Raw genomic sequence first — 21,923 nt, 5'->3', positions numbered from 1 at the left:
CATTGGGACTTTTGTGGTTTGGACTGTGGACCTGTTCCTCCAGAGTAGTTTTCCATATGCTCCTGCCAGTTACCCCAAGGGTATAAAGGGTTCTAAATATTTTTTATATTTACTTCTCAGCTTGGGGATATCAAGACAAAAATAATTTAACCCTGTAGGAGTGTAGGCCCATACTTAAATTTTCAGGGGATATTCCCACCAATCCCTAATCAGAACCCAGAGTTCTAGGTTCTACAAGTTTCCTTGTTTGTTTGAACTAGGGGATGGAATTTTTTATGGTCACCTCCTTTTCTTGAGCCTTCAAGGCTCCCAGCCTTGGGACACCTGGGTGGCTCAGTCAATTAAGTGTCTGACTCGTGATTTCAGCTCAGGTCATGATCTCATGGTTCATGAGTTCGAGTAACATATCAGGCTCTGAGCCTGATCAGTGCAGAGCTTGCTTAGGATATTCCCTCCCTCCCTCCCTCCCTCTGTCTATCCCTGTCTCTTTCTGCCCCCCCCCCCCCCGCCTCCCCCGCCCTGGGTGTGTGTGTGTGTGTGTGTGTGTGTGTGTGTGTGTGTGTCTCTCTCTCTCTCTCTCTCTCAAAAAATAAACTAAAAAAAAAAAAATTTTTATAAGGCTCCCAGTCTTTGGGGTGCCTGGGTGGCTTAGTCGGTTGGGCGTCCGACTTCGGCTCAGGGCATGATCTCACTGTTCCCGAGCTTGAGCCCCGTGTTGGGCTCTGTGCTGACGGCTCAGAGCCTGGAGCCTGCTTTGGATTCTGTGTCTCCCTCTCTCTCTGCTCCTCCCCTGCTCACGCTCTGTCCCTCTCTCTCTCTCAAAAATAAATAAAACATTTTTAAAAATTAAAAACAGGGGCACGTGGGTGGCTCAGTCAGTTGAGCGTCCGACTTCAGCTCAGGTCACGATCTCACGGTCCGTGAGTTCGAGCCCCGAGTCGGGCTCTGGGCTGATGGCTCAGAGCCTGGAGCCTGCTTCCGATTCTGTGTCTCCCTCTCTCTCTGCCCCTCCCCCGTTCATGCTCTGTCTCTCTCTGTCTCAAAAAAAAAAAAAAAAAAACAAAAAAACAAAAAAACACGTTAAAAAAAAAATTAAAAACAAAAAAAAAATAAAGGCTCCCAGTCTTCTGTGAGGATTCTCATCTCTAACTCTGCTCCATTTAGGCCTAATGCTGTCTCTCTGGAACCCTCATAAGCATTAAAACCAAGTCTTTTGGTTACTGAGACTAGAAAAGCGCCAGAACTGTCACAGCATTAAGTCACATACACCCTGCTCATTGTCAGTTCACCTTTCATTTGTTGTCCTTGATGATTTTCCTTATTTCTTTCAGGCTCAGCTATGCATTTATTATTATTTTTTTAAATATTCATTTATTTTTGAGAGAGAGAGAGAGTGTGAGCAGGGGAGGGGCAGAGAGAGAGGGAGACACAGAATCTGAAACAGGCTCCAGGCTCTGAGCTGTCAGCACAGAGCCCGATGCAGGGCTCAAATTCCCAAACCGGGAGATCATGACCTGAGTTGAAGTCGGATGCCTGACTGCCTGAGCCACCCAGATGTCCCTCAGCTATGCATTTAAAAGGAAGTTTTTTATTTTTTATTAAAAAAAATTTTTTTTAATGTTTGTTTATTTTTGACAGAGACACAGAGAGACAGATAGAGCATGAGTGGGGGTGGGGCAGACAGAAAGGGAGACACAGAATCCTAAGCAGACTCCAGGCTCTGAGCTGTCAGCACAGAGCCCGACGCATGTGGGGCTCGAACTCACTGACCGCGAAGATCATGACCTGAGCCGAAGTCAAACGCTCAATGGACTCAGCCACCCGGGCGCCCCGAAAAGGAAGTTTTTTAAAAAGGAAAAAAAAAAAAAAAAGTTTGCTATGTTTTATCCAACATTACCAGGTGTTTTGTAATGCAACTGCAGAGTTTTAGAGTCTATGGTCTCCCAAGGTCAAAAATGATCTGAAAGTGTAAGCTTTATATTCATAATAATTACCTCGGTATCTTTTCAGACCAGACATGTCTCTCGGCTTCAAATAAACAGGGGTGCCTGGGTGGCTCAGTTGGTTAAGCGTTAAGAAGTAAATTATTTACTTTGGAATGGTTCAGAAAAAATATGCATATGCTATATATCATGAAACAAATACGGCAAATATTGTTAACTGAAGATGGCAGTTACATAAGCTGTTCACTGTTACATATAATTATATAGATATATTTAAACATTTTCATATTTCTTAAAAGTTAAAAACTTTTTAGATTGTTTTAACTGAAAAAAAGAGAGCAGGCAGAACAGAACATACTCCTTTTTCAAAAGGAGGCCTTTAACTCGACCACAGAGAACAGGAAAGTAACGTGCCACAAGAACGCGGACAGTGACCCTCGACTGAGCAGCAACATTACGGTGAAGTGCACGTAGCCCTCCTGAGCTATGGTTGTGGTTACTGCTGGGCTTGTGTGAGAGAACAGAAAATACGTATGTTGGTTTCTGCCTCCGGTTCCTGGCACAGAGTTCCTAAAACTCTTGTAATTTCCTAAGTGAGAAGAACACTGGGGGCATCTTTTGTTCGGACGAGGTGATGCCGGGTGGGTGCTTGGAGGACTCCCGGGTGGGGACTGGTCACCAGAAAGACCAAGCCCTGATTAGAAGCTTGAAATTCTCACTCCCCATCCCCATCCTCCAGACAGGGGCTGGAAATTGAGTTAATGATACACCATGTCTATGTGAGGAAGCCTCTGTAAAATCCAAACAATACGGGGTTCAGGAACTTGCTGGTTGGTGAAGAGCTGGAGGCACTGGGAGAGGAGCGTGCCTGGACAGAGCATGGATACTCCTTAGATTCTATGAAATACAGTATTTGTGAAATGCCTGCTACCTGTTATTAGCATTATTCTAAGCACTGAGGATACAGTGTTGAGCAGTCTCTATCCTCCTGGGCTTAATGTTCTAGTGGGAAGTAACTAACATATACATATATAAAGCAGTGGTAAGTACCTTCAAAACAGGTTAAGCATCAAAAGGGGTTAGAGAGTGTTAGATGAGGGAGGGGGAAGGGGAAACTATTCTTTATTTTTTTTAACATTTATTCATTTTTTTGAGAGAGACAGAGTGCGAGCAGGGGAGGGAGACACAGAATCCCAAGCAGGCTTCAGGCTCTGAGCTGTCAGCACAGAATCCGATGCGGGGCTCGAACTCACAAACTGTTAGAGCATGACTTGAGCTGAAGTCAGACGCTTAACCGACTAAAGCCACCCAGGTGCCCCAAGGGGAAACTATTCTTAAAGCACAGTCCGGAAAGTCCTGTCTAAAGAGAGAACACTTGAGCTAAGTCCTCAATGAAGTGAGGAAGTGAGGTCTGAATGTATCTGAGAGAGAAAGGAGCAAGTCAGGAAATTCTTGCTGCTTAAGACACGTGCTTAATATGTGCAAGAAACAGTATTTAAAAAAAAAAAAAAAAGCGAAGCTGAAATGCCATATCCCAGAGGGAGAGTGGTAGGAAACGAGGTAGAAGAGGTAATCGAGGGACCAAATCAGGTGCGGCCTTGAATCGAGAGTATCAGTTAGGATACACACCTTGAAAGAAGGGCCAAGAGAAATCCTGATGTACTGAATGTGAACTGTGAGAAAAAGCGAATGATGATGCCTTGTATGAAAATGGTGAATAATGCTATGTTTAGAGTGAAAAATGAAAAGTGTAGCTCTAAGACATTAACTCTGAAAAACCTATGAGACACAAGCTAGAGCTAAGAGATGTGTAGGGCGAAGCCATAAATTCAGGAGCCCTAAGCATACAGGCAAGAGTGTGGAGTCACAGGGGTACACAAAATCATTTAGAAACAGAGAAGAGCCCAACATTTATGCATTATAACATTTAGAGAACACCTAGCAAAGAAGATGGGGGGTGGTCTGAGGTAAGAAGAAAGCCAGAAGCAGGTATCTTGGAAGCAGAGTGACTTTTCCCCACAAGTCTAAATGTCTCTAAGGATTTAAGTATTTCTGGAGTCTCTCTGTTCTTTCCAACTTTCCTGACACTCTTCAGTTCAGAATATCCTATTTTCTCTCCTAATCTACAGCAAATACTTTAAATATGATCTTGTGGTCTCAGTATCAAAGGTTCCCCTGCCCCCACCCCATTCACCTTCCGCATAGCCTGTAAAAGTGATCTCAAAAAAAAAAGCGGGGGGGGGGGGGCGCCGGGCTCAGTGGGTCGGGTGTCCAACTTCGGCTCAGGTCTTGATCTCATGGTTGAGTTCGTGAGTTTGAGCCCCGCATTGGGCTCTGTGCTGACAGCTCAGAGCCTGGAGCTTGCTTTGGATTCTGGTCTCCCTCTCTGTCCCTCCCCCTCACACTCTGTCTCTCTCTCTCTCAAAAATAAACAATCATTAAAAAAAGAAAAAAGTCTAATCTTACCATCCCAGCCTTAATATGAAAGACTTCTCATTACCTCCAACAATAGCACATAGGTCCCTACATCACCTGGTCCCAATTTACCTTAGCAACCTTACCTTCTGCCACTCCTGTCCCTAAGTATTATATGGGTCTGGCACACCTATATATTCTCTCATAACTGTGACATTTTCTTTACTTAGTAAATCTTCCAACTCTTTAACACTATACAAAGACAGTTTTTTCAAGTATATTTATTTTGAGAGAGAGACAGAGACATACAGACAGACAGACAGCAAGAGCACGGAAGCAGAGGAGGGACAGAGAGGGAGGGGGGGGAGAGGGAATCTTAAGCAGGCCCCATGCCATCAGTGCAGAGCCCGACGTGGAGCTCCATCCCATGAACCACAAGATCATGACTGAAATCAAGAGTGGGCCGCTTAACCGACTGAGCCACCCAGGCGCCCACAAAGACGTATCTTTTATGAACAGGTGACAGTGTGTACTAGTTTGCATGGAACAGTCCCAGTTTATACCTCTTGTCCCTTCATGATGATAAAAAGCCCCCCTTTTCCCTTTGATAGAGTCTCAATTTAGATGGTAAATTAGATGGTCACCTCATCAATGAAGTTTCCTCATCCCCTCCCTCGGTGTTCTCAAAACATTCTGAACACGTCAGTACTGATCTTGTTACTGAACTACTTGTGCATTTCCCTTAAAAAACTGTGAGATCCCAGAGGTCAGGAATCGTACGTTTTTGTTTTTGTTTTAATGTTTATTTTTGAAAGAGAGTGAGCAAGGGAGGGGCAGAGAGAGAGGGAGACAAAGAATCCGAAGCAGGCTCCAGGCTCTGAGCCACCAGCACAGAGCATGACGGGGCTTGAACTCACGAACCACGAGATCATGACCTGCAAAGTCAGACCCTTAACCAACTGAGCCACCCAGGTGCACCATATGTATTATTTTCTTATCTCTTTCACCTAACCTGTACATAACAGGCACTCAAAAATTTTTCGGGTGAATGAATTCCTGACATCAAGGATCTCCATCTTCCGCAAATGCTCTGAGAGGAGGAGCTGGGCAAAGGAGAGAAAGGGTGTGGGACTGGATAGCAAGCCTGAAACTGGGAGCCAGCTGGGAGAAGGGAAATCTCCTTGATTAACAGCAAAAGACCCGTACACAAGGAGCACCAGAAACTTCAACTGAAAAGGGTGCCTGCCTCTAAAATGCTTCCAGTCCATTAGACAAGCATGTATACGCCTTCAAAAATTATTTTTTAAAAAAAGTTTGAGAGAGCGTGTGTGCGTGAGTGGGAGAGGAGTGGAGAGGGAGGAAGAGAGAATTCCAAGTGGGCTTGTTGTTGTCAGTGCAGAGCCCAATGCGGGGCTATATCCCACAAACCATGAGATGACCTGAGCCAAAACCAAGAGTCAGACGCTTAACTGACTAAGCCACCACGGTGCCCCTCAAAATTCTTATTTCAGAACTATTACAAAAAATAATATCACAAAGTTGCGTATTTTAAAAATAGAATGCTCCTGGAGTTCAGAGCAAGACTGCTCAAGTCTAGGAAATTTTATGAATCTGGAATTTAATCAGCATATTGCCAACCTTATGTGGCAAATACATAAAATGAATAGTAAGCCCCTTGCCATATCTCCCTACATCCCTCGTTGCTGACAAACTCCCTGCTAAATAATATGTTCAATAAATGTTTGTGATGATTAATATAACTTACATTAGTTTTTTAAGTCTGCAGTGTACTTTTACACACATTATATTTTATACGGCCCTCCTAACATTCCTATAAGATAGGCAAAGTAGTAAAACTGTCTCGATTTTATAGATGAAAAAATCAGCCTTCCTGGGAACTGCAGGAGAGACCAGCTGTTTCCAGCTTGCCAGTTTCAACACAAAATCCTTTTCATCTCTGAAGAACAACACTATCCGAAGCGTAGCCCACGGACTGATGCTGGCCAGTGAACTGTTAGTTATCACTCTGCAACAAGATAAGCATAAGCTGAGAGTAAGCATGTAGAAACTTTTCTTTTAACTTCACAGAGTAATGTTTTTGCCTGCTGAATCTAACAATAAAAAATATTGGGTCTGTATTCCTGTATATCTTTTTTAATCTTCCTTTTCTAGTAATTCATTTCACCGTATCGGCCCATGCTGTATTATAAAACAAAACAAAAAACTGGTCCTCCCCTAGAGAAGGTTTGGAGAAGTATCTCTATAGAAGACCACGCAGACCAAGGTGTGATCCGTGGATGGCACCTGAGACATTTAGTTTTGTCATTTTTCTTTTACTTTAAATCGGTGTTTCTCTAAGTGTTGTTTTAGACTACCTGGACCAGAATTACTACAGATATTTATTTAAAATGCATCATCGCAGGGCACCTGGGTGACTCAGTTGGTCAGGCATCTGACTCTGGATTTCGGCTCAGGTCATGATCTCACAGTTCATAAGATCGAGCCCCGGCACTGGGCTCTGTGCTAATGGCGTGGAACCTGCTAGGGATTCTTTCTCTTTCTCTCTGCCTTTCCCAGGCTTGTGACTCTCTTGCTCTCTCAAAATACATAAAAACTTAAAAGAGAGATTAAAAACTAAAAAATAAAATGCCTCTTCACAGGCCCATTTCAAAGTAATAAACTGGAATTTCCTAAGCAAAGGATCTGCATTTTGTTTTTCTTGCTGATTATTAGGCACTTTACAGTTTAAGAATGATTGGCCTAAACTTTCACAAAAGAAACAGGCAAGTAAGCAATTTAGGTTGTAAATTGCTAAGCAAGCCACATTTTTCCAATCTCCTCCAGAACTCATCTAGAAAACTCCATTTTTCTTTGTGCAAAATAGAACAAATATAGCATTTCTGGAGGAATACTACTGGGATAACACTTGAAGGGAGAAACAAAAACAAGTATTTTTCATGTTTCATCCCAGGGTGGATAAAACCCCACCCACAATGGGTGGAAGGAAAGAAGAGTTTTGAATGGTTGAGATTTTTCACCCTGCTCAGAAGATCTCCTAAGTATATTCTGTACACACATGTTCGGGAGAGCCTCTTCCCAGATAAACCATTCATCACACAAATCTGAAAACAGTTGGGGGAAAGTGTATTTCAACAGGAAGAAAAGTAGCAAGGTGTGTTTGGGGGCAAAGAGGAAGGCAAAATAGGAGAACAACAGTTGAGTGATGGCTAATACCAAAACTGTGGATTAAGAACCACAGCAACAGTTTTTCACTTAATTCTCAGTACAGTCCATATTTCCCCCACACATCCTATGAATGAGGTAACGGAGACTCAGAAAGACTAAATAAACATGCCCAAGGTCACACACGACAGGAGAGTCACGGTTAAAACCTAGATCTAATTTCAGTGCCCAGGACATGCCCCTTCTACCACACCAGGGACGGCAAGGGGTGCCCGCTTCATTTCACTGATGGCGGTCGCCTGTAATGTTCCGTTCCATCACTGAAGACTTTTATTCAATTATCATCTTGCATAGGTATGATACATGCAAACAGCAGCACACACATGAAGCATGTGTTTACCACACCCACACATTCATAAACAGACTAATAAAAGCCAGAGGCATTTGAATTCATGGTGAGAGTAACCACATTTCTACATTTTGAGGAAACAAGAGCTGGGAGGTGGTGGTGACAGGGAAACAGTGACCTACACGCCACTGGAAAATCTCCCAAGATTCTGGCCTCACAAAATTTTCTCCAGATATCCTTCAAGAATATTTACAGCTCTATCTACTAAATTAGTCATAGCGGAGAAGGGAGAATGCTGAAAGCAGCAGCCTAGCTACCTAGTTATCCCACAAAGAGCAGGCCTACTCAAGTCTCCCAACGACAATCCGCGTACTTCAAAGGGACAGACACACTCATACGTGCAAATTCTATCTCTCTCACCAGTGCCTCAGAGACTGGGGGCTTGTGCCTTCTCCCTGCAGCCGTGCAGCAGAACGAACAGCCATTTATCTGCCACCAAACCGGAAGCACACTGCACTTGCAGGCCCTGCCAAGCAATGGTCCTGTCCTGCACGTCTTCAAGCTACCCAAGCCACCCAGATGCAAACCAGAAAGCTGAGTTCCTTCCCAGCTACCTCATGCCTCCTATTGCCAATCACTCCCGGCAATTAACTCTGCACTTTCCCAGAACGTAACCTATTTCAGCTCCCAAAAGGAATTTACACACATATAAACCAAACTCTGAAACCGATTCCTCAGATGGGGGTAAGAGCCCCTAAGGGATAACAAAATGGCTACACAACAGGTTTCATCTTAGATGCTACAAAGAGTGAAATTACCTCCAAATGTACCATTTCATTGGATCATTTTGTTTCTTTGTTTATTGAGAGAGTGAGATCTGTGCACAGGAGGGGAAGAGAGGGGCAGAGGGAGAGAGAGAATCTCAAGCAGGCTCGATGCTCAGTGCAGAGCCCGACATGGGGCTTGATCCCATGACCTCGGGATCATTACCTGAGCTGAAATCAAGAGTCGGATGCTCAACCAACTGAGCTACCTGGGCACCCCTCATTGGAGCACTTCAGAGACTGCTTCCACACAGTTCCAGTGGTAGCAATCTCTAGGATCCAGGAACTGGTGGAATAGTAAAGGTGTGACCAAGCGCATCGATGTGGATCTCTATTAACAATTTTCCATTAAGAGGAGACTTAGATAACACAGAATCAAAAGAGACCACCCTACTCTCCCAACAGGATAGAAACACAGCATACCTGACTCTAAAGTGCTCATTATACTAACGATATCTGGCAAACTGGAAATAAATCTGGCCAATCAGAGAAAACAATCTGACACAACTACAGAGATGCTGGCAGATTACTGCAAATATTCCTAAAGCTGCTGCAAAAGCATCAAGCTTAAAGAAAGGAGCTGGGGTTCAAAGAAAAGTACAATTCCCTTTTATCAACTTCCTGCTGAGGCAAGACTCACTTCTCCAAATTAAAGCAGCAAAAATTACATACATATATGACATTGAATTAGAAACTGTCTTAGCTCTTCTTAGGTAGAACAGCATGGATCCGACTATTTAAAACTACAAACGGCACCCAAACTCGGTTTTTTTAAAAGATTTTATTTTTAAGTAATCTCTACTCAACACGGAGCTCAAACTCACAACCCTGAAATCAAGAATCACATGCTCCTCCAACTAAGGAGGAGCCAGGCGCACTCCACTACGTGGTTTGGTTTGGTTTTGTTTCTGCTTTCTGTTTTTATTTTGTTTTTGCATTTGCTTACTGTCGGTTTTCTCCCTCCACTGAATTTTAAAGTCTGTGGAGTGAAAGACTGGTCTACATTATTCACTGCTACGTCACCTACTGTCAGGTAAGTTAAAAATCCCCCAAAAAGGGAGGCCTGGGTGGCTCAGTTGGTTAAGCGTATAACTCGATTTTGGCTCAGGTCGTGTTCTCACAGTTTGTGGGATCGAGCCCCACATAAGGCTCTGCATTGTCAGGGCAGAGCCTGCTTAGGATTCTCCCTCCCTCTTTCTCTCTGCCCCTTCCCCGCTCACTCGCGGGCGCACGCGCGCTCGCTCTCCCCCCGCCTCCCCCCAAAAAAACATTACAAAGAAAAAAGAGAACTGCTGGGGATGGGGACTAGCAGTAGTGTTTTAACAAGCCCTCCTGGTGACTACGTACACTAAAGCATGCGAACCGCTGTCCTGGGCATCAGCAGAAAAGTTCATGTCAGAGAAACTCGATTCCTGAGCTACCACATGAAGCAATACAGCAACAAGAACCATGGACATCAGGCAAGTACACGAAAGAGATACTTTGTATCTTGTTTGAGCCATCGTATTTGGGGGGGTCTTTGTTGCAGTTATCACGCACACTCTCCTGGCTCACAAAACTTTTTGGTCTCAGGATCCCTTTAAGAAGACACTTTTAAAAATCAGTGGCTCCAGGGGCGCCTGGGTGGCTCAGCCAGTTGAGCTCAGGTCATGATCTTGCAGTTTGTGGGTTCGAGTCCCGCATCGGGCTCTGTGCTGACAGCTCGGAGCCCGGAGCCTGCTTCGGGTTCTGTGTCTCCCCCTCTCTCTCTGCCCCTCCCCCACTTGTGCTCTGTCTCTGTCTCTCAAAAATAAATAAATGTAAAAAAAAAAAAAAAAAAATCAGTGGCTCCAAAGAGATTTTGCTTGTGGCTAGAGCTATCAACAGTCACTATATCAGAAATTAAAACAGAATTTTAAAAATGTTAGTTCATTAAAAAAAAAAAAAGCCCACATTCCAAGTTAACATGAGTGACATATCCTTTATAAGAAAAAACAACAACTATTTTCTCAAAAAAGAGAACAGTACAGTGAGAAGAGTGGCACTATTTCACATTTTTTGCAAATCTCATTAATGTCTGGCTTCATTAACCCCAGACAGCTGGGTTCCCGTACCTGCTTCCACATTCAGTCTGCAGCCCCACACTGCTCTTGTGGATCTCCAACATCTCTCCTCCTAACTGGGACAGTTTTTATTCTTTCTTCACATTCACACTTTTGCAGCCAGCGCTTTTGTCAAATGTCCCCAAATTTGGGTTAATGTGATGTCTTCTCATTAGATTGAAGTCACGTATTTTTGACAAAAATAGCACAAAAGCAATACTGTACCCTTCTCAGTGTACCCTCTCAGCAAGCACATGATGTCAACGTGTTGCATTATGATGATGTTAACTGTAATCACTTGAGGGAGGTGGGGTCTGACAGGTTTCTCCACTGAACGTTACTATGAAGAGATACTCTGAGGCTACGCAAAATCTCATTTTGCATCCAACTTCCACCGACTAACTTTAGCATTCACAGACAATTCTTGCCTGTAACCATTATTAGTATCTGCCTAATGTTTCCATCATTCCTTCTATATTAATTTGAATTTTACTGTAATACATGGCTGTCTCGTATTTATTTATTCAAATATTTATTTGCAGCACCGTGGGCTTAGGGATATTTATTTTATCCCATGGGTTATAATCTGTTACTATCATTACTTATTTTGTTCTTCAAATTGTCCCAGATCCGGTGTTGAAAGCTCCTTCAAGTTGGTACACCACTTTGTTTGTTTGTTTGTTTGTTTGTTTGTTTTAGCATTTCATTCTCTTCTGGTAGCCACGTCATGTTTCAGGTCCAAAGGACGTTTTTCCTTTGCCCTAAGTCACTTCTCCAAGGAACTCGAGTTTCTTCCCCCAGACAATAGCATTTAGAAAACAAGACCTGGTGTCATGTGTGCTCATTGCTATGGTGGCGTAACTGCTTCCAAGTCCTCTCAGAAAAAGGAAATCCGTGTACACGCACCAGCACGCACACATCTATTTCTATCTCTGTATGTGCACACGTGTACATAAACAGGTGTATAAATTAAAACTTATGAGTTCATACTGATACCAGAGAAGGGTATTCTAGCAATCTTTTCAAATGATCAGAACTGTGGATTCCTTCGTCTTTGATATACTCAAAGCTCGACAGATGCAGACAAAGGACTTCAACAAGAAGATATATTAATGGCTAATAAGCACATGCAAAGATCATTAGTCATTAGAGAAATGCAAATTGAGACCACAATGAGGTACCAACTCATACCCATTAAGATGGCTGTGATAAAAAGGGCAGGAAATAGTAAGTGTTGAGGATGTGGAGAAACTGGAATCCTAGAACTGTACATTGCTGGTAGGAACATAAAATGGTACAGTTGCTTTGGAAAATGGCTTGGTGGTTCTTCAAAAAGTTAGAATTATCACATGACTCAGCAACTCCATTTATAGGTAAATATCCAAAAGAACTGAAAACAGGGATTCAGTCAAAAACGTACAGAAAAATGTGTATAGCAGTAATATTTACAGTAGCCAAAAAGGTGGAAAAAACTGAAATGTCCATCAACTCGTGCACGGACAAGCCAAATGTGGGATATCCCTAAAGTGGAATGCTACTCAGATGTGAAAAGGAATAAAGTACTGATAAACACTACAACATGAATGAACCTCAAGAACGTGCTACGTGAAAGGAACCAGACACGAAAGGTCACATGTCCTAGGATTCCATGGGTGTAAAATATCCAGAACAGATACTCCATCAAGATGGGAAGCACATTAGTGGTTGCCAGATGCTGAGGGAAGGAGAAATGGGTAGTGATGGCTTAGTGGGTACAGGTTTCCTTTTGGGGTGATGAAACTGTTGTGGGATTTGATTTAGGTGGTAGTGGCCCAACACTGCAACTGTGTTAAATGCCACTGAATCATACAAGTTAAAATGGTTAATTCTATGTTATGTGACTTTTACCTCAATTAACAAAACAGTTTCCAAGGGTTAGTTGCAATTTGAAATCTGAAACCTTATCAATGAACTTTTCACACTGTAACATTAAAATCCATTGGTCCATCTTATCTCACACTTTGAATAGATCTTTTACCCACACGTGATTTTGTTACATCATGCATTTGTCATTTGGAAAATTCTGGTCCACTAAGTCATGCACATCTCAAGTGCTGACATATTTCATTATACAATATAAAAACGAATCATACTGGGTAATGTCACCACTAATCTCATCATAAAAGTAAGTTCTGAGCTGTCCAACTCTGGTTTAATTTTTATTCTACTTTTATCACCGGGCACAAATATAATCAAGTTGTTCTTGTAAGTTTTCAAGAATGTCTGTCAGATACCCAAGTCTACAGACCACAGTGTGTTGATTATTCTTTCATCAAGTAGGAACGGTTCTACGAAGAAAGCAGCTAGTTAGCCTGCAACTCGACTGTCCTTTTCCTTGAGACCACTGTAGTTCAGTACACAGCAAAAGTGCTTCATGAGCATTTCCCACTTTATCACACAAAATATTCAAAAGCCATGTTCTGAAAGGTCAAGATAAAGTAAAATTTATTTCCACTCCATCAAAATATTTTTCAAGTGAAACTGCATCTTTTTTTTTTAAACTGCAAGTTTGAACTGTACAGCAGTGAAGAATACAATGAATATTAGTATAGTTTAGTGCCACTGCTCTGATTCATGCAAAGGCACCAGCAGTTTTACTGACCATTACTTCTGGATCATCAGTGCAAATGTCAACACAGTGAAAAAGGCAAAATCAAACAAACAAACAAAAAAAGCCTTTGTATTACTATAAAACAGTTTTGATCTCAAGACTCTCCGAAACGCTCTCAGGAATCCCAAGGAATCCACAGACCACACTCTGACAACTAATCCACATGTTTAACAAAGAAACCTACCAATTCATGTCTTTTCCAGATTTTTTAAAATGGAAGCTCTATGCCCAACGTGGGGCTCAAACTCACAACCCCAAGATCAAGAGCTGCATGCTCCACCAACTGAGCCAGCCCGGCGCCCCTATCTTCCAGGTTCAATGCAAACTACTTGGTGGCAAACCCTTCTTGTTTGTACTCCTCTTTAATACCACCATATGAAATGCCCCAATATTATTACCTAACCAACTCCAAACGTTACTTTCCTTTACCTTAATTCATATCAGCTATGTCAACGTATCTTCCTTCTGCTATCCGCCAGGCTACAAAATCCCATACCAAAAACCCACTCCTTCTAGTTCATTTAAGTTTAGTCAATTTTAATTACCTCCCTTTGGATTTCTAGAACTTCCTTCCTGGCTCACTTTTCTAGGAAAAGTGATCTAGACCTAGACCATGGGTCTGCAAGCTTCTTCTGTCAAGGGCCAGATAATAAATATTTAATTTATTTATTAAAATTCTTTTTTAATGTTTACTTATGAGAGACAGATAAAGAGCATGAGTGGGGGAGGGGTGGAGAGAAAGAGGGAGACACAGAATTGGAAGCAGGCTCCACGCTCCAAGCTGTCAGCACAGATTCCCACCTGGGGCTCGTACTCAACCCATGAGATCATGACCTGAGCCGAAGTCGGATGCTTAATCAACTGAGCCACCCAGGCTACACTTTAAAAAAAATTTTTTTAATGTTTATTTATTTTTGAGAGAGAGAGACAGAGAGAGCGCGCAAGGGGGAGGGGCAGAGAGAGAGAGGGAGACACAGAATCCAAAACAGACTCCAGGCTCTGAGTTGTCAGCACGGAGCTTGACATGTGGCTCAAACTCATGAACCAAGAGATCAGGACCTGAGTCCGAAGTTGGACACTTAACCCACTGAGCCCCTCAGGCACCCCAGATAGTAAATATTTTACAGACTTTGTGGGCCATCTATTCAATTCCATTGTTGTAAGGAAATATGTGTGGCTGTGTTCCAATAAAACTTTATTTACAAAAACAATCAGTAGTTTGCTGACTTCTGATCTAAACTCGTCCAACGTGTAGGTCAATAAACCCACTCTTAATCAAAATACATCACGAAAATAAAAAATAGAGGTAGCCACAGACTGGCTAAAAGAAACTAGTAAGAGCACTGAAAACAGCAGTAAACCCAACAGACAGAATATCAGTAACAGTTGTTAACTTAATTCACTGAGCTCTTATTGGCTAAGCTCTAAAGTGCTTTATAATACCTTATCACATTTAAGCCCTTTATAGCAGAGTTTTAAATTTTAATAATTATCCTTTTACAGAAAACAGATAAACTACGTAACTTTCCAAGGTCTCACAGTCTGTAAATAGTTAAGCCTAATTCAAACACAAAGGTCTCTCTTACTTCAATGGCCATTTTTTTTTTTCCTTTTTAACATTTATTTTTGAGAGACAGAGAGAGAGAGAGAGAGCATGAGCAGGGGAGGGGGAGAGAGAGAGAGGGAGACACAGTATCTGAAGCAGGCTCCAGTCTCTGAGCTCTTTGTTAGCACAGAGCCCGATGCAGGGTTCAAACCCACTATGCAAGACCATGACCTGAGCTGAAGTCGGATGCTCAACTGACTCAGCTAAGGTCCATATTCTTAATCATCATATTATGTAGTATCTATCTATATTGCCATTTTTGGTTTTTTGATCCAAACTGGTAAGACAGTTATTCTGAATAAGAATGCAAAGACGGTTGCTATTTACTTGCTCTTACAGTGTTTCTTCTGTTTCACTGAGTTTACCACATTAACTGCGTCACCACATTAACTACCACATTAACTTCACTGAATGCAAGAACTTAGGTGATCAGCTTTAGGTGACAGTGTTCAGTTATTGTACACCAAGGATCATAAAGGCCTCTATGCTTAAATATGACAAGTTAGGGTGTGTTGCCTAAAAGCCCAATGAATAGGAGGTAAGCAATCCTCCCCCCCACCCTCTTATAATAAGTCAGAATAAAATAATAATAGTTATGCTAGCACATATTATAATAAATCAGTACAAAAGTTCTGACATATAAAGAAAATTCTGCCAGACATCATTTAAAACAAGTGATAGAGACAGAGATGCTCAAAGGACAGATTCCACGCATCCTTCAAAACGACTCTTCATCCACTCCTAAACAATAACTAGGGCCTATGAGAAGAAACACAAAGTCTGTCCATTAATAGAATGTATTAACTTATGCCTCACTGATTATAACTACCTAATCGTAAGATTATCCCTACTAATCTGCTTCCAGGCACCAGGAAAAAAGTTAGAAATAAAAGGCTGCAAAGATCTTTTTTAAAACCTATTGGTCCAATAAGCAAGCATCACAATACAGACAGAATCTTAAATTAGAGATGATGGTAAGGGGTGAAATAAACTTTACATCTTCAGTTCTCTTTATATTTAATATAAACCAATGTAAGAGGTAAACATACCACCACACATACACACATGTAAAATGGCTATTCCCCATGGAAAAAAACATTACCAAATAGAATTTAAAAATAGCATCAACTTAAAAAGGTAACTATTATTTCTAAGAACCAGGGAATCTCACAACTCTGAATCTTTGGTCTCGAGGTTTGAGCTAGGCTGGTCTGATACTGTTTTGTCTCCCAGGATTCAACCGACTGGGAAACAATCTCCCTTAACTCATTTATAAAGGAAAAGAAGAAGAGTGGCCCCAGCTATCTGGGGGGAATATAACTGGGGGGCAGCCTAGGAAATGAGCTCAGGCCAGCTGCTCTGGTAAATCCCACCCAGCAACCCTTAAAGAAAGTATAACCTCAGGGCACCTGGGTGGCTCAGTCTGTTAAACATCCGCATCCGACTTCGACTCAGGTCAATGATCTCCCGGTTGAGCCCCACATCGGGCTCTCTGCTCTCAGTGTGGAGACTGCTTTGGATCCTCTGTCTCTGTCTTGCTCACTGCCCTTCCCCTGCTTGTGTTCTCTCTCTCAAAAAATAAACATTAAAAAATAGATACAAAAAAGTATAACCTCATATGCACCTCTTTTTGTGTTTTTAAATGTTTATTATTTTGATTTTGAGAAAGAGAGAGAGAGACAGAGTGTGAGCAGGGTAGGGCCAGAAAGAGAGGGAGACACAGAATCCGAAGCAGGCTCCAGGCTCTGAGCTGTCAGCACAGAGCCCAACGCGGGGCTTGAACTCATAAGCTGTGAGATCATGACCTGAGCCGAAGTCAGACACTTAATCGACTGGGCCACCCAGACACCCCCCTTTTTTTGTTTTTTAATTTTTGTTTAATGTATTATTATTATTTTTTTTTTTTTTGAGACAAAGAGTGTGGGGGAGGAGAGAGAGGGAGACACAGATCAGAGTGCACCTCTTAACACTTGCACCAAAATTCATGTGCCAAAGGGAAAAATATACATATACTCAAAGATTGTTGGATGTAAAAGTGTGGCAAGAGTACAAATTCATAGGCTATAACAAAAAGACTGAATTAAGGAGCTTCCTCTAGACTGCAACCTGACAAACCTTATTATAGGATAAAGTACTTCAAAAGCTTCCTCCCATTCCAAACTCTCCCTACTTGATTATTGCATATCAGCACCATTATTCTGAATGGTCAGATAAGAAATAAAAATAAACTCACATAAAACAACTGTAACAGCATGTCCCTCTTTTATTCATTAATACACTTTATTTCACACTCCACCTAACACAAGAGCCGCTTCATGTATGTATCACAGCCAGGAAGCACATAAAGAGAAACTGAGAAAAAAGACACCAGGGTAAATTGGTGGTAAATTGAAATATAATTTCTAAATGAATGTTGAGCTCCTAATAACCAATGAAACATACAATCATTCCAAGTGAATCTCTAAACTGCAACACTTGCAAAGTCTGGAAGCTTAGATTTTTTTCCTTCTTTCCATGTGCTACCTCACTTTCCTTTTGTATAACTCTAACTCCGCAGCACATGGCAGGAGAGAACACTGCATTTTTATAATACACTAAATAGAACAATAACAAGAAATAAAAGAGGAAATGGGGGGGGTCGCTCAAAGGAGTAGTTAGCCGATATTATTTGCTCTATTATATGGCTTTTTGTGTCTCCTAAGAGCACCCCCATGGCCATCCACTCCTGGACCCTCGGCAATATGGAATGAATTAGAAACATTTTTTTTTTTTGGGGGGGGGTATCTTAACAAATTACAGCTGTTAAATCCAGGCAGCATCTCTCTTTTAGGGACCCTTCTTCCTTGAGCAGGCACACCTCTAAATGGAGGCAGGAAAACAGATGCGGAACAGACTGCTTCACCTCCCAGAAGAGTTACTAGCTCCCACTAGGAACACAGTCACTGTCACTCGGACAGAGAAGCTCCCTCTCATTTTGCCACAACAAAAAAATCTAATTTTATTTAAAGACAGCAAGGAAAAAAATATGTGTGTGTGTGTGTGTGTGTGTGTGTAACAAACGGGTATTTTTCTTGCTCTAAACCGTCCCTTTTCCTTGTCCATCGGCCCAAGTAAGCAGAGATGACGCAGACTTCCTTATATAATAGCCTGTGATTTCCTAGGCTGCAGGCCTCTCCCTTTGTGTTCTGTACACACTTACACACGCGAGCGCGCGCACATTCTCACTGCTTTGCAGCCGCTGGCGTGATGCCAGCACTCAGTCAGCTGGCTGACTCCATTCACAGAGCAGGGTTGAAGCTGACATGGAAAAGGGAGGGGGGGTAAGTGAGGGTAAGGGGGAGTAGAACCATCACTGCTACAGACAAAAGAAATTTTTTTCAAAAAGAAAGAAAAAGGAAACCTTAGCATAATATCCTTCTTATAGCTTCAGCTCAAAGAAAACTAGAAGCCAGAGACCATTACAGCAAAAGGATGAAGCAGGACGACTGAGGATCCAAACCGAAAGGAGCTCTGTATGAGAAACAATTACTCCACAACAAATTGTAAAAAGCAACAGTATTTATTATTTCAATCCCATTAGAAACCTCAGCATATCACCTTCTACACACAGTCAGGAAAAGGCTGTGAAGAACTCAGAGCAATTCTGAGTTTCTGCTTTTAGATAAAGAAAAAAGGGAGGGGGGAGCAAGGACAGTTAAAAGTACTTACAGGTATACATTTTTCTGCTCCCTCCTCTAGCTGCCAGGAAAGCTGGAGACAAGAAGGGGATGGGGGGAGGGAGGACAGAAAAAGGAGGAAAAGAAGGAATAAAAGATGGGTTTAGGTTTTTGTTTTTGTGGGGGCTTTGGGGGGAGGAGGTGGGGAGAGGCTCCCTTTCTCTTTTCTATCGTAAGAAAGGCTTTTTCTATAGCACAGGGACGACCCCATACGTGCCAGCCCCCTTGAGAGACCTGCATAAACCCGGTCTCCAAGCGGGCACTGCCCTGCCAATCACATGGCGTACTGTTACATTAAACAAAAGAAACAGGGGGATGCTTACTTTTACCCATGATGCCTAGCGGGGGCAGAAGGGGGGGTGGAAACCAGTTGAAGCCGGTTTATAACCTCAGGACATGGAATTATCTCTTAATTTTTTTAAATGTCATTTGTGGTACAAAAGTCAGTTAGTCTCCCCACCCTAACTGCCCCCCATTATTCTGGCCTAGTGCCAAACTTTGCCTTCATTCATGAGAGCTAGTTTCCTCTGAAATCATGATGCTTTAACTGTTTAGCTTCCAGAGCCAACATCCAGGACAGGAAATCACAGCATCAATGACAAAACATGTTCCAAATTACAAATAAACCCGACTGCTAGTGCTAAAGAACAGACATCGGTAAGACAGTAGACGTGTTCCTTGGAGATCTGTTCCTGGAGCTGTCCCACAGGTAGGTATACGCAGATTCACACCACTCACACCACTTGGGGCAGCTGAACCCACATCTAGCACAAATCACAGCACGGTTTCCGAGCAAAGTAGTCATGACAGTACGTGTACACTCCATAAAAATGGGTTAGGTCCTTGTTATGTATATTTACCACAACTGAACAATGTGTAATGGTTTAGGCCTAGCCATAGTGAGGCTGCAATACTGTCTCCTTTTCCTGTGTCCCAGCCTAGAACTCTTCCTCCTCAGACTCCAGCCAACGTCCCACCCACCATAAACCATTTACCACACCACCTATGTCCTTCTATAGACTGATCAAGACTCTAGACATGTCTGAAACTTTCTCCTAATTTTCCTTTTTCTGTTTTAGAGAGACTGTCTCCAATCACTTTATAAGGAGTTTTCATCTCTCAAACGTACTCATAAAAGGTCAGAAAGTGGTGGGGAAGAAATCCAAGCAAACCGAAGAGAAGGGGAACGGTAGTAATTGCTTTAGACATGTGCCGGTTGGAGGACCCTTACGCTAGGATCTTTGTTTAAGGAAATAAGTTCTTTATAAACAGGAACAAGGAGTAACAAGGGGGAGGGGGTGTCCTTATTTTTCAGTCGACCTCTCCTATCAATAAACCACCCCAAATGCCTGCCTCATTTGGGCTTCTGAAACTCAAATCATAATTGTACGGACTTCCTTCAGAATCTCTCACAAAACCCTCATGTTTCCAAATGCTAAAGCTTCTAGAGTCTAGAGAACACAGAGAAAAATAATCTATGCCCTACCCAAAGATTTCAGTCTGTAAAAGAAGTTTTCCTGAGCAATCTAATATTAATTTCTGTTTTCAGAAAACAAATACTGAGCTAAATCTGAAATAGGCAGTACTGGCCACTGGCAAAAGGCATTCAATAATTTATAAACTACACAGGAAAACCCTACACTCTACCAAGCTAAGCTTCAAGTGGATGATGTTGTAATATCTCAGTCACAGTAAGTCGTACTTAACAGAAGCCCATCAGAGGTCTCCAGATCTAGGTATTGTACTATTTTAGGAGATAAGGGAAATCATCATGTCTGTGATAAATGGGGCCAAGAAAATAGTCCATTTTCCACTTATTCAATACATTTCCACAAGAGACAAACTATGAATTTCAAACTGAAGCTCACTAGGTTCTATGTTTAATCGTGGCAGGGGAGACTGTATTTTTTCAACTTTCGTTCAGACATCATGCTCATTTAAGTCCACTGAATACACTTAACTGCATTGTAAACACTGGTCAATTTTTACCAGTCTTTGAGACAGTATGAAAGGCTTAGATACAACTAAGCAGTTGTTAGTGATTACTGTTAGCACGCAGTTTAATTCTCCAACTTGACACAGGCTAAAGCAGTACACTATGTTCACCACAGTCTCCTCTGTATACTAAATTGATTAGTAGTCTAGAGGTACCAGAGATGCTCACACATCAACAGGTATTTTTCTTCAGATCCTGGAAAATTAAGAACTATGTGGCAGCCAACACCCCTGCTTTTTTTCAGCCAAATCATAATCACCCCAAACCAAGCTGCTTATTGTGTGAGCTGAAAATTGTAAATTTTAAAATACTTCTTGGTAACTGTAATCCAAATTGTAATGCTCTGAAGAAAAAGAAAAGATCTAACATTCACTGAGAATTTTAATGCATTAAATTTAATGCACTAAATATTTATTTAATCCATACAACAAAGCAAGAAGATAGGGTCCTTTTCCTATTTTACAGATATGGAAATTAACTTGGTGAAATTAAGAAATTTGAATGAAGTCATTCACTCAGCTAACAATAGTAGATGCTGGCTCCAAAGCCCGTACTCATTCCATTACACCACGATGGCTTGAGCATTTCTTGGCCAAAACTCAAGAGCCCAATTCACTCTGCTTGCCTCATTGATCTCTACTCTAAGCCACTAGGTTAAAGAAAATATTAGTCAAATACAACTGAGGTAAAATATACATGTTCTTTGACAGGCATGTATGATTTCTTTCTTTCTTTTTTAAATTGACATCCAAGTTGGTTAAATAGTGTAATAATGATTTCAGAAGTAGAATTTAGGGATTCATCACTTACATATTATACCCAGTATTGGTCCCAACAAGCCATGTAGGATTTCCACTCACAAGAAGATTTGATCCAGGACTTCTTTTTAAAGTACACAGTAAGGGGGCGCCTGGGTGGCTCAGTCGGTTGAGCGTCCGACTTCAGCTCAGGTCATGATCTCACAGTCTGTGAGCTTGAGCCCTGCATCAGGCTCTGTGCTGATGGCTCAGAGCCTGGAGCCTGCTTCCGATTCTGTGTCTCCCTCTCTCTCTGCCCCTTCCCTGCTCATGCTCTGTCTCTCTCTGTCTCAAAAATAAATAAAAACATTAAGAAAAAAAAATTAAAAAAAAAAATAAAGTACACAGTAAGTCCATATAACC

General features: G+C 41.9%; 1 protein-coding gene across 6 annotated transcripts in view; it reads right to left on the bottom strand.

Moving 5' to 3' along the window:
* Window positions 1-21,923, bottom strand: part of GATAD2B (GATA zinc finger domain containing 2B) — an 85,179-nt gene that overhangs the window by 33,708 nt on the left and 29,548 nt on the right. Inside the window, exon 1 of one of the 6 annotated variants that reach the window (XM_042976548.1) lies at window positions 10,808-14,078. The exons of 4 other annotated variants lie outside the window; for them this stretch is intronic. In XM_042976548.1, coding sequence (XP_042832482.1) covers window positions 10,808-10,860 — 53 coding nt within the window. In that variant the 5' untranslated portion in view covers window positions 10,861-14,078. Of the gene's footprint in view, window positions 1-10,807; window positions 14,079-21,923 lie in introns of those variants that run through there. One more of the 6 variants, XM_042976547.1, reaches the window with a different exon arrangement.

Source organism: Panthera tigris, chromosome F3 (assembly GCF_018350195.1).
Source record: "Panthera tigris isolate Pti1 chromosome F3, P.tigris_Pti1_mat1.1, whole genome shotgun sequence".
NCBI lineage: Eukaryota > Metazoa > Chordata > Mammalia > Carnivora > Felidae > Panthera > Panthera tigris.
Note: the sequence above shows the minus strand (reverse complement) of the source record. Positions and strands in the feature narration are given on the sequence as shown.